We start from the raw sequence: 13,636 nt of genomic DNA, 5'->3' as shown, positions 1-13,636 counted from the left end.
GACACCTTTCAAAACTGGAAAAATTGGCTATTTCCCCCTCCCAAAGAAATCAACCCCCCACCGCATATTTGATCCCGGAATGTCCCTATTTCCCCCACCTATGCTGCAACTGCTGAGCTTGGGGAGGAGGATAAGTCGGCACTTGTTCTGAATGGCAGTAGCAAGGGTGGCTGATTGGAGGCTGCACTCCTAAACAGGATTTCCTAGGAGGGGTGTCCCATCAATATGAAAGGGAATCACTTCTAAGTAAAGATATGTATGATTTTGTTGTAAGGTTCTATTCCAGAGGTCAGCAAACTTTCAGCAGGAGGCTGGTCCACTGTCCCTCAGACCTTGGGTGGGGCTGGACTATATTTTGGGGAAAAAATAATAATGAACGAATTCCTATGCCCCACAAATAACCCAGAGATGCATTTTAAATAAAAGGACACATTCTACTCATGTAAAAACACGCTGATTCCCCGACCGTCCGTGGGCCGGATTTAGAAGGCAATTGGGCCGGATCCGGATCCAGGCCTTAGTTTGCCTACCCATGTTCTATTCTATGCAGTGGCATAGCTGGTATAGGGGCACAGGTGCAGATGCTCCGGGTGCAAAATTGTTAGGGGCACAAAATTTCAACACCCAATGCTATCTCAATACAGCTGAATGTTTCCATCACTGGGCTCTGGTGAAAGCAGCTTCTCCATGCGAACCAGGAAGTGACCTTTTCAGGCAATAGAACAACTCTTTTTATCTCTGTGACTGCAATCTTCTGGGGGTACGGACACCATTAGGCAGTTGAATGTGGCAGTGGCCCTGGGCACTGGCAACGCATGGTACACCACTGATTCTGTTCCAGGGGACATGAACTACCGTACCTACTTTGGGTTTTGGAAGCACAAGTGCCCTCTGCAGTTTGGGACTCCTGTATGACCCTGCCTAGATTTTAAGGTCTGTGGCAAGAATCTTGCTTTCAGTTCCTCTGACTTCAGAAGTGTTGTTCCCTGTGATGGACAACCTTTGGGAGGATAGTGAAGAAGACAACGATAATGCCCATAGCTTTTCATGGATGGTTAATTTTAGTTTCTCGGTCTTTATCGGTGCTCTTACTGCTGTTTTTGTTATTATTGTGCCATTTTAAAAATACTTTAATGTTAGGCATTGATCTATATTTTTTTAAAGGAAAATGTGTCACCTTCCTTGGAAGCACCTCCTGAGCAGCAGGACAGACTTCTTTCCAACATAGGGATGCTTTTCCCTTAAGCAGAGCAAAAGAGACCTAGAGGGGAAATGACTTTTCACTCACAGGGCAGCCCCTGACCTCTTGCAAGGGGTGGTGATTGAACTGCAAAGGCCTCTCTCCATGGTGGGATGTTCCTTGCTCTCAACCTGTAGCAGGAATAGCCTCTTCTTTGTGTGCAGGAGGTCCCAGATTCAATCCCCAATGGCATCTCCAAGGAAGATTCCTCTCTGAAACCCCAGAGAGCTGCTGCCAGTCAGTGCAGATCCAATACTGACCTATTGGTCTGGCTCACACAAGGCATCCTCTGCTGCCCTCCAGTGTTGAGGTCACCTCCATACAACCTGGATCACCTTCTGTCCACATATGGCAGTTCCTTGGAGGCCAGACTATACCCCTCCATTCTGCCACATCTGAAGGCCTTCCTCTGCTGCCCCCCAACCCGTCAAGCACCTTCAGCACACACCAACACCCTGCGGAAGACGGCTTCCACATTTCCCTGGTGTGGGCTAAGTTCCTGTTCCATGAGGAGCATATGGGCAACCAGGATGTTCCTCGGTAAAGCTCTTTACCAGCCGTGTTTAAGGTTTGTTAAAAACCCCAGGGAATTAAAGCAATATGCCCCCATTATGGAGTAGCAGCTGTGGGGTCTGCGTTGCTTATTCAAAGGGATTGGAGGGCACACTTTGGTGATGGGGCTTTGGAGAGATTAAAATTATTTTCAGCATTAAGCACAACATTTCAAAGTTAATGCTTTTGGTCTTGAATATGGATTCAGAGAGCAGAAAGAGATTTACAAGACATTACTTCTATGCAAATTCCAGCAGAAACCAAGGGTGGGTTCCCCCCCTCTCTTTCCCTTCTTTCTTTCTTTTTTCTTCTTTTTTTTGTTGAGCAAATTCAACAAGAGATTTGACTCGGGGGCTTACAGCAAATAGACTTTGGTTTTCATGCAGATTGCTGCCTTTAATGGCAGGCAGGCAGGCAGGCTCAATCCCCTTGAAAATTCCTAGCTTGTCTGACTGGGATACTAACAGGGCACAGTTGAGAGGCCAAGCAATTACAGCCGGATGTGTTAATGTACAAATGGGGAAGGAGGAGGAGGAGGAAGCCACGAGCTTCTTGTTTAAAGATGAAAACAGATGTTTCTCCCATGCTATGTTGGTGAGCAGCTGGCTCCACGCCGCTCAGAGGAGACAGTTGCTGCTCTGAGGCCACCCCTGGTGAGGCACCCATTGGACACCTTCGCTTCAGTGGTCCTGATCTACGGGAGTTTCTGTTAAACTTCTGCAGCAAAAGCATCAAAACACAGCCAACAAAAGGTGTCTTTCCGTGCAGGATTGCAGGAAGCCCCCGCCCGTGTAATGAACAAGCAGCCTACGCAGAGATAAATGACAGCTGTGACTGAAGGAATAAACAGGATAATCTGGATTTAAATAAGTCACAAAGGGGTGGGGGTGGGTTGGCAACATGCAAATTCGCAAATTTATAAAATGTATCCTTTCAGAATTAAGAGCTTGTTTGAAGCCAGCAGTTAAGAGCCATTATTCAGCCACCTTCTTTCCCCCCTCAAAGGCATTTCGGAGCCAGCCTTCACTGCTGCAACTAGGGACGGGAGACAAATTTCCTCCCGCTTGCCGATAAATAATAGGTGCCCTAAATGGAACAGAGAGGTGGGCTGTTCCGACAGGAGAGGAATTATCCCATCAAGTTTTCCTGCCTGCGGCAGGGTCATAATCCAGGGAGGATATTGGAGCTTTGCATATAGAGGCTGGAAGCACCATCAGCCCCCCTGAGCACCCTAGGAATACCCCCAATATACCAAGAGACTTCTGGACCCCATTTCATTGCAGAGGAGCAGCAGCTATCAGGCTTCCCAGAGCCCAAAGCAATGCACAGGGGCGTCTTACCCATAGAGACTAGTGGTGCAGGGCACCAGGGCGCCAAGTTCTGGAGGGCGCCAGGGTAGAGGCGGAGGCTGGACACGGTGCCTCCTGCCATCAGTTCGCCACCCTCACCCGCCTCCACCATGCTACGCCGAAGCAGCGCCACGCCCGGAGCCTCCGTCGGCCATGGCCACTGTGACACGAGGCGTCCAGCTAAGCCGGGAGGCTCCACGTTCAGCCTCCGCCTCTTCCCCGCTGGAGGAGCCGCTCTCCAGCTGCTGCCCACCTATTCCAGTCCTGCCGGCAGCACTGTCCTCCCTAAAAAAAAACTCTGGGAAATGGGGGGGGGGCGCCGGAGGGAGCTTTGCACCATGGCGCCGGATATGCTTAAGACGGCCCTGGCAATGGGTGCAGCTGACCTAGAGGGCTGTGGGGAGGTCTGATTGCCAAGAGGAAGGCTTGAGTGCCCACCAGCTCCTGCATTTGGATTGCAGTGCCGGCTAATCAAATATTTGGCCAGCCATTGCAACCAATGACCTTCTCCAATAACTCATGAAAATTACAAGGAGGCATGCGGTGAGGAGGGAAGAGCATGAGGTTGTTTTTTTCCTGCTCTGCTGGCCTCTCCCTTTTATTCATGAGCTCTGCCTCTGTGGCCCCAGGAGTGAGGGAGAGCCAGACTTGTTGGGACACTGCAAAGGGCCCCCAAAATGCCCTCCCCAGAACACACACACACACAGAGTCCTCAGGATGCACAGCCAAGATGACCTGCCTGAGCTCAGTTGCTCCCTTTCCGGAAAAGGTTGCAGCATAGGTGCCAACTCTCTGGGGCCCTGGGTGCCCAAGCACCCACAAAATTCCCCATGAAAGGGCTGGGCACCCACAAATTTCGGTGCCAGGGCCCTGCACACTGCATGGCAGCCACAGCCCTGGGCACCCACAGTCATGGGGCCAAGCTGGCACTCCTGGGTGGCACCCTCCCTTTTGCACTGAAGCGCTGGCTTCATTTAGGGGAGCAGGGAACAAGCTGGACCTCGCTTGGGTGGCTTTGCTGTTTGCAAACAGATATGGGATCCAGACCTCCACAACATTCAAAAGGAATAGTGACAGAAAGGAACTAAGCCCCCTGGCTAATTTCACTGAAAAATGGCTGCTGCCCTGAACGGGGGTCTAGTAAAGCCAGCCTGTGTTTCCCTACTGTAATGTTGCTTAGTGGTTGATTCAAATGATTTTGACTTTGGCATTAGCACCATCCCTTGATGTTGGTGAGGGTCCTTCCCCTCTCCTTCCTCTTATTGCAACACAGACAGCAGGAAGAGTGGGGGCTTTCCTGGGAGGAAATGCTGAGCTCACAAGGCTCCTCAAGGACCACCTGTTAAATGTGCCCTCTGCTTCTTGTTGTTTAGTCATTTAGTCGTGTCCGACTCTTTGTGACCCCATGGACCAGAGCACACCAGGCACTCCTGTCTTCCACTGCCTCCTGCAGTTTGGTCAAACTCATGTCGGTAGCTTTGAGAACACTGTCCAGCCATCTCGTCCTGTCGTCCCCTTCTCCTAGTGCCCTCCATCTTTCCCAAAATCAGGGTCTTTTCCAGGGAGTCTTCTCTTCTCATGAAATACTTTGGCCACCTCATGAGAAGAGAAGACTCCCTCTGCTATCTCTGGCCTATTGCTTCCTGTGTCTCCATTGCTGTCTGCCACTATTCCATTGTATCCAGCTAGAGGCTGCTGCTGCTGCTGGCACCCCAGTCAGCCAGGGACCAAGTCCCCAGGCCAGCACTTTGCCACTGCAGTAAAACGCTTGCAGTGCTCCTAACACTGAGGGTTCTTCTCCAGAAAGAGGCATTATAGGCGAGGTGGCCACAGACAGTACTTGTTCAAAGTTTCACACTTCATTGTGGTTCCTAATTGCATTGATTTAAATGGTGTTCTCAAAGCTACCAACATGAGTTTGACCAAACTGCGGGAGGCAGTGGAAGACAGGAGTGCCTGGCGTGCTATGGTCCATGGGGTCACGAAGAGTCGGACACAACTAAACGACTAAACAACAACAACAACAACAACATTTCTGCTATTTATTGACTGGCATTGATTTTTATCTGTAATTTTTATGGTATTTTAATTTATGGGGTTTTGCTGTCTGGCTGTGATGTCTCCAGACCGCTTAGAGATTTTCCTTTTGGAAATGCCCAGCAGTATATAAATAATGTAAAACCAAACCATTAATTCAACCTCTAACAGTATTTGCCACTGCAGAAATGGCAGGGGTGATGTGCAAAGACATGTGATCAACAATGCCTCACTCTGAGGAAGGACCCTGAGAGCCTCAAACTTAGGTGGACCAAAAGGTGGTGGAGGCAGTGATAGGAAAAGGCAGGGGGGGGGAAGCATGGAAGAGGCAGTTATGGTAGGTGCTAGAGCTTGATGGTTGGCAGCAGAAGCAGCCTCTGGTAGCAAAATGCCTTTCACACCATCTTCCTCTTGAAAAAAGGCTAGGCATTTTGGAGCCAGATAACTCCTCACTTTTCAGGAAAGTCCTGAGGGTCCTCCTATCCTGCAGCTTAGGCTCCCCACCCCCCACTCCACCCCCCAAAAAAGCTACCAGAGCAAAGCTGGATCTGGGGGATTACTGTCTGTCTGTCTGTCTGTCTGTCTGTCTGTCTGTCTGTCTGTCTATCTGTCTATCTGTCTATCTGTCTATCTGTCTATCTGTCTATCTGTCTGTCTATCTGTCCATCCGTCCATCTATTTATTTCCATTTATATTCCACCATTTTCTCCAAGGAGTTCTCCGCTTCCTCATTTAATCCCACAACAATCCTGTGAAGAAAGTTAGGCTTCAAGGCAGTGACTGGCCCTCAGTGAGCTTCATGACTGAGTGGGGATTCAAACCCTGGTCTCTCCTAAGTCCTAGTCTGGCACTACATCAAACTGGCCATGCCAGTAGCCATTTTCTCTGGTTGCTGCCAAATTACGTCTGAGCAGCTGGCTAGGTCCAAATGGGAATCCGCAGAGCATCGTCGTAAACATTCCAGTCTGTTGCACCCTCCAGAGCTCCAGGGCTGGGGCCAAGAGGGTCATCTGGAATGCTGGTCGACCCCCTTCTGCTCTACCCTTCCCTGGTGGGCTGGGCCAGCCTTTGCTTTGCAGCTGCCATGATCATGCGCAGGCAGCCACCTTGCCAAGGAGCTCAGTGCTGCTCCGCCACTAGTGAAGTGGCAAGCAAGTTCCTCCTGCCTCATGAAAAACACTTTGCAGAGGAACCTCAAAACCCAGCAGCAGTTAATTATTGACAGAGCATGTGAATTAGAGATAAAAGAAAAGTCATTCCTCCTTTGCACGCAAGATAGTAAATAAATTTAATTATGGGACAAGAGGCAGGGGATCTTCCTCTGTATTAAGTTTTATTAGCAGAGACATTTAAAAGCATGTCATCATAACAAAAAGGTCTTGTGTAATCCTAAATGTACCACTTTGGTACAAGGCTCTGAAGTGAATAGGCTTAATTGAGCAGATGGCTTGCTGCTCAGGCAGGTATGGGACAGGTTTATTGTCAATTAACTTTTGTCTACATATGCCTATGGCAAATTGACTGTATAATGGCTTCCTGAGGCCGCTCTTAACACTTGCCATGCCCTGGAGCTCAAAGGCAAGGGGTGGCCAGGCTCTATGTTCTGTTGCAGAGAAGGGCTGAGAGCATTAGAAGAGCCTGTTGAATCAATGGCCCATCTAGTCCAGCATTCTGTTCTCCCTGTGGCCAACCAGACACCTCCATGGGAAACTCACGAACAGAATTTGAGCACAAGAGCTCTCTCCTCGCCTGTGGTTTCCAACAACTGGGATTCAGAAGCATTAACGCCTCTGATTGTGGACCCAGAGCATGGCCATCATGGCTAGTAGCCATTGATAGCCCTCTCCTCCATGAATTGCTCTAATGCTCTTTTAAAACCATTCAAGTAGTTAGTGGCCATCGCTAACTGTAGAAGGTTGAGTTCTACAATTTAACTATGTGCTGTGTTAAGAAGGTCTTTCTTTTATCTGTCCTGAACCTTCAGCTTCATTGCATGTCCAAGAGTTCTAGTGTCACGAGATAGGCCATGCATCCTATATAATAAAGTCCCTGTGTCTCTGCGTCCAGTCCCTGTGTCCCTGGGTTTGCGCTACTGCGCATGTGCCCCACGGACACAGGGATTGGACGCAGAGACTGGACGCACACACACGCTCTCCCCCTCCCAAACCCTCTGCCTACCATTTCCCTACCGGGGCAGTAGCGGCGTCCTGAGGTGAAGGTGGAAGATGGGTCCATGTGGCGGCAGCCTCCAGCAGCAGCGCCGCCCCCGCCTGCCTAGAGGATACCCATCCCCTCCCGCCGCCGCCGCCCCGGCTTCGGCCCCGCGACAGCCATGTGCGCCCCCGGAGCCACCTTCCTCACCAGCCTCCAGCCTTCTGGTGAAGGAAGGAGGCGGCAGCAGCGGCGGTAACAGCAGCAGCGGGAGCAGCTCGGCCCGAGCGTGCCTCACCATCCCTAGTCTCTGCCCGTCCTGAGCTCCTCACCCTCAGGGGGCCGGGCTCGCTCAGGTAGGCCTGGCCGGGAAGATCTCCTCGCCACCTGCCACCTGCGCTTTTGCCCAGCTAGGCCCCTGAGAGGCCTCGGAAGGGAGACCCCCCGGGAGGGGGGCGGGCAGGTCTACTCGGGAGGAAGAAGGCTGCCTCCCCTTCTCCTCCCAGACGCAGGCCCGCCGCGGCAGGAAGACGCCCGGCAATGCGCACACACATTGGGGGTGAGGTAGGCCGCAGCCTCGTCGCTCCTCTCACATACGTTCTAGCGCCCGTTTACTTAACGGGCTGAATGACACTAGTAGTTGTATAAACCTCTATGATGTCGCTGCTTACTCGCCTTTTCTCTAAACAGCCCCAAATGCTGCAAGATTTCTTCATAGGGGAGCCATTCTATCCCCCTCATCATTTTAGTTGCCCTTTTCTGAAGCTCTTCCAATTCTGATGTTGTGCTCAGGCTGATCCTTTGGCAGGTGGGTGGGACATCCAGGCACTGCCTTTGTCTGTGGCCAACAAAACTCCTCCATTCTCTTGCCCTCTAGGGATGTGATGCCCAAGACCCTGGAGGGCCAGCTCACCATGGAGAAGACACCCAGCTATTTTGTCACCAACGAGGCCCCCAAGCGCATCCACTCCATGGCCAAGGACACCAAGCTGATTGTGGTGGTCAGGAACCCCGTCACCAGGGCCATCTCCGACTACACCCAGACGCTCTCCAAGAAGCCTGAGATCCCCACCTTTGAGGTGCTGGCTTTCAAGAACCGGACTCTCGGGCTGATCGATGCCTCTTGGAGCGCCATCCGCATTGGGATCTATGCCCTGCACCTGGAGAGCTGGCTCCAGTACTTCCCGCTCTCCCAGATCCACTTTGTCAGCGGGGAACGGCTCATCACGGACCCTGCCGGAGAAATGGCCAAAGTGCAGGACTTCCTGGGCCTCAAGAGGGTGGTGTCGGAGAAATATTTCTATTTCAATAAGACCAAGGGGTTCCCTTGCCTGAAGAAGCCGGAGGACAGCAGCGCCCCCCGGTGCCTCGGCAAGTCCAAGGGCCGAACTCACCCCAAAATTGATCGGGATGTAATCCAGAGGCTCCGAAAATTTTACAAGCCCTTCAATGTCATGTTTTACCAAATGACGGGCCAGGATTTCCAGTGGGAGCAGGAAGAGGGGGATAAGTGATGCTGTGGCAGGCAGAAAGAAGTTGTCTCCCATCCAGAGGTAAATGAATTTTCATCAGCAGTGTGTGTGCGTGCATGTGATGAAACTCTTCTGTAGGGCCTGATAGGGTTGCAAAACTGGACTTTGGGTTCCTGCAAGGCTTTCCTATTGGAAAAGAATCTCTAAGATTCTGCCTGGGGCTTCTCCAGATGCACTCCTTAGGGCAGGGGGAGATAACCAGGTGGGGTTGGACTCTGGGTGTGGTTGGACTCCAGTTCTCATCAGCCCCAGTGGCCAGCTTGGGCAATGGTTGGGGATGATGAGAGTTGGGAGTCCAGTCCAGCAATGTCTGAAGGGGGTCACTATGCTGGCTACCCCTGCCTTAGGGCTTCCATCAGTGACTCTCTTTCCATTGACTGCAACAAAAGGGAGGGGCTCCAGGACACAGTTGGAGAATTTCTCCTTCCCTTGGATACAGCCCTCCCCCAAAAGTTTTTTTTGCTAGGGTTAGTTGAAACTGCACCACTTCTGGGGAAGGCACATCATAGCTCAGAGGTAGAGCACCTGCTTGGCATGAAGAAGGTCCTGGTTCAATCCCCACTGGTGGCATCTCCAGGTAGGGCTGAAACCCTGGAGAGCCTTTGCTGCTAGTCATTGTGGACGACACTGAGCTTGATGAACCAGAGGTCTGGCTTAGTGTAAGGCAGCTTCCTCTGGCCTTCCTAAGTTCAAGCCAGACTGCCCAGTTTCCTGCCTGTCATAGCTAACTCCCTGGTCTCCCCTCAGTAAATGGGTATGAAAACAAAGCTTTGTAAAGAAGAAAGTTTAGAATCATAGAACTGTAGGGACCCAAAATGTCATCTAGTCCAACCCCCTGTCATACAGGAATCACAGACCTACCTTGGCTCCCAGCATGTTTCCGAGCTCAATTCAAATTGTTGTTGCTGACCTTTAAAGCCCTAAATGGCCTCGGCCTAGTATACCTGAAGGAATGTCTCCACCTCCATCATTCAGCCCGGACACTGAGGCCCAGCACCAAGAGGTGACAGGGAACCAGGCAAAGGGCCTTCTCAGTAGTGGTGCCCGCCCTGTGGAATGCCCTCCCATCAGATGTCAAGGAAATAAACAGCTATCTGACTTTTAGAAGACATCTGAAGGCAGCCCTATTTAGGGAAGCTTTTAATGTTTGATGTTTTATTGCAACAACAACAACAACAATAATAATAACAATAATAATATTCTGTTGGGAGCCACTCAGATTGGCTGGGGAAACCCAGCCAGATGGGCAGTGTATAAATAAATTACAGTCATACCTCGGTTTAAGAACGCTTCGGTTTGAGTATTTTCAGTTTAAGTACTCCGCGGACCCGTCTGGAATGGATTAATCCACTTTCCATTACTTTCAATGGGAAAGTTCGCTTCAGGTTAAGTACGCTTCAGGTTAAGTACAGACTTCCGGAACCAATTGTGTACTTAAACCGAGGTACCACTATTATTATTATTATTATTATTATTATTATTATTATTATTATTAATCCATGACAGCTTGCCACCCAACCTCTGTATAAAAACCTCCAATGAAGGAGAGTTGACCACCTTCCGAGGGAGTCCATTTCACTGCCATACATGAATTAGGGGTGTGTGTGTGTGTGTGTGTGTGTGTGTGTGTGTGTGTGTTTTGAGGCAGTTCATTTCCACATCAGTCCATTTTAGTCCCTCTCTGGTTGTTGTTGTTTTTTGTGAGAGTTAGAGCCATTTCGCAGCTGTTTTTCTTTCCCCACATCTGTCAGCCTGGCCTCGTTGCCACAGATGCACATGCATGATGCCTGTTGCCAAAGCTCAGCTTTGATTCTGGCATGCAGACGCCCTCTTGATCAAGCTAAATACTGGAAATGCCACGGAAGGCAGCTATGGCTCCGTAACGAGGCAAAGCCACCCCGGGGCTGAGAGCACATCATGCGCTTCATTACCCAGTCAAGTGGCACCCGAGCTTGGGATCAGGGAAAAGGTGCTAAATTCATTTGTCAACTTTTGGCAGGAGGCTGGGCTCCAGGATGGGACCATTTGTTTCCACACAAGTAAATGTCGGTTCATATTAGCCTGATTAGGAGTAAAAACAGCATCTGACATAAAACACTCTTTCCTTCTCCACCCCCCCACCCCATCCCACAATTTCCACCCCCCACTCAAATTATTATTGCATGAAAATTGGAAATCTGCACCAGGGCTGACTTTAAATTGTTTCACATGTTATTAAACTGTCATTTCCTCTGCTAAATGAGAGCCATGTTGTTGTGCAATTTAATTCACAGTGATGAATGGATTCAGGTGAAGGACTCATTTTTAACTCTTACCAGGTTTGAGCTCTTCATTGACTAGCTGGGGGATGCCCCTCATTGGGGGGAAAACCAGTATTCAGTGGAGGAAAAATCACTGGGCACAACCGCACCCTCATCATGCAGCTCAGCATGATTCCCCACCCCCCACAATCCTGACCCCATGGTAAAATCAAGCATGTTGGGCAAATACAATGGGAGTCGTGTAGCCACCCCTCTGCTCAGGACCAAGACAGTTTGCTAGTCAAGTGGGAGTTGGACTTTGCTGTAAAACTGGAGCAATGTCACTCACTCACCTGCTGCTCCTTTGTCATATTGCACCAGCCAGAACAAAACTGTCTTTGGTTCTTCCTCTAGGTGAGAAATGGCAATTGGAGATCAGCTGGTGGAGGGGGAACATTCAGGTTACAAGAGGCCAAGATCAGGACCATTAAGAAAAACAAATAGGAGAATAACTTAAAAAGTGGAGTGGCCTGCCATGCACAGCTATTCAAACGCAATACACATACAAGCTACAGCAAGGTAGCCGTAGCTCTTTGCAAAGCCCAATAAATCCTCATGTGTGGGACTTTGGAGCCATAGACAAGCTGGAAGGTGTGCAGAGGAGGGTGACCCAGGTTACAAAGGGTCTGGAAACCAAGCCTTATGAGAAACGGTTGGGGGAGTTGGGGATTTTCAGCCTGGTTAAGAGAAGACTGAGGGCATGGTATGATAGCCATCTTCAAATACCTGATAGGCTGTCACATGGAAGATGGAGCAAGCTTGTTTTCTGCTCCTCCAGAGGCTAGGGCCTGAACCAGTGGATTTGAATGACAAAAAAGGAGTTTCTGACATTAGGAAGAACTTTCTGACAGTAAGGACTATTCAACAGTAGAACGGACTCCTTCAAGAGGTGGTGGACGCTCTCCTTCACTGGAGGTTTTTCAACAGAGTTTGGATGGCCACCTGTCAAGGATTCTTTAACTGTGATTGCTGCATTGTATGGGGCTAGCCTAGATGACCCTTGAGATTCCTTCTGATTCTACAGTTCTATGATTTTGTGTCTTGGCTGTCTCTAATTACTGCCTTTCTCCTCCTTGCTCCACACAGAATCTGCCTGAGTTGGGGAAAGAGCCGGACTTGCCTAGCCTAGAATCTGGGTCCAGAACTGGCCACCAAAATTGAAGGGAATTTGCTCAATGGACAAAGATGGGGACAACACCATCCCTTTTGCACTTGGACAATCGCCTCCTTCCGCCCCACATTTCCAGACCAGCAGGATCCTGAGCATAAAGGACACGCCGAGGGAAGACCCTCTTTGGCCACTCTTGGTGGAGTCAACTGTCCTCTTTGTGCATCCAGAGTGAAGGGAAGAGTGACTGAGACCTTGGCAAGAGATGCTAGGAGCTTCTTCCTGTCCAGGGTGCCCTTTGCAGCAGGAGGTGGCCACTGTGCTGGGGAAATGCCCAGTTGATGGGAGTGAAGAGCAAGAGCCATTCCACACACACCCTGCATCCTGCACCATATATTCAGATGTTTATTTTTGATATGGGTGGAACCCCTGAGACTGACTTTGGGAGCGGCCCCACAAGGCCAAAGGGAAGGGAAGGCCTGGGTCTCACCCACCCAGAGATTCAGGAAATCTGACTAGCATCCCAGTGTTCTTCCCAAGCACAAAAAAACGTGGGGCTATTTATGTGTGTGCGTGTGTGTTGTTTTTTTACCATTCATGTGACCCACCCTCCACCTCTGTGGAGATGTTGCTGGCCTGGAGTCTGAGCATACTGGTGAGCTCCCAGTGCAAAGAGCTGGTGGCATCTGGGGGATTTATTCTTCCTGGCAGTTGGCCTGCATCAGCCACACTGGTGAAAGTCCTCAGCTCCACCCATCCGCTATTGCTACGCAAGAGGACCTCCTCATCCGCCACCAGCTCAGAAAGCGCTCCCTTGGAGTTGGGCTTTTGCCTCCCCTCTTTAAATGTCAGCATTCCCAGCACACAGAAGATTGAATTTTGTATTTGATTTCAATTAGCAAAGCATAAATTATATTTAATTTTCTACTCACAGAGACTGGATGAGTCATTGTCCTGGAAAGCTGGGGGAGGGGGGAGTTCAGAGATTGACAATGGGAGTTTTCATCGCCCAGGAGCTAAATTGCTTAAGCTGCCTCCCCCTTCCTTCCATCCGCTGTCTTCACGCCTCCCCCCTCCCTCTGTGTCATCACCCTCTACCTGAGAGATATGGAAATACCAAGCGTGAATCTGGAGCCAAACCCTACTAAACAATAAAAACCTTGTCATGGCAGTTGCCTTTCTCTGCTCCCTTTATGAGGTTGGCGGTGGGGGGGGGGGTGAGGGCCGGGCTTGCTGCATTTGCCACTGTTGTTTCCAGGGAGGGGTGGGATTTGATTGGCCAGCAGGAAACCTAACAAAGCCACTCTCTGTTTTACCTGAGGAAGGGAGGATTAAATATGAGGTAGCGAAAGAGTACAAAGCACAAC

General features: G+C 50.2%; 1 protein-coding gene across 1 annotated transcript in view; it reads left to right on the top strand.

Annotated features, from left to right (window-relative positions):
• Positions 1-8,843, top strand: part of LOC118092996 (heparan sulfate glucosamine 3-O-sulfotransferase 4-like) — an 88,325-nt gene extending 79,482 nt beyond the window's left edge. The window contains exon 2 of the mRNA XM_035131701.2: positions 8,207-8,843. Within this exon, the coding sequence (XP_034987592.2) occupies positions 8,207-8,843 (637 nt within the window). The remainder of the gene's footprint in view (positions 1-8,206) is intronic.
• Positions 8,844-13,636: the final 4,793 nt, after the last annotated feature.

This window comes from Zootoca vivipara, chromosome 14 (assembly GCF_963506605.1).
Source record: "Zootoca vivipara chromosome 14, rZooViv1.1, whole genome shotgun sequence".
In the NCBI taxonomy this organism is placed as follows: domain Eukaryota; kingdom Metazoa; phylum Chordata; class Lepidosauria; order Squamata; family Lacertidae; genus Zootoca; species Zootoca vivipara.
Note: the sequence above shows the minus strand (reverse complement) of the source record. Positions and strands in the feature narration are given on the sequence as shown.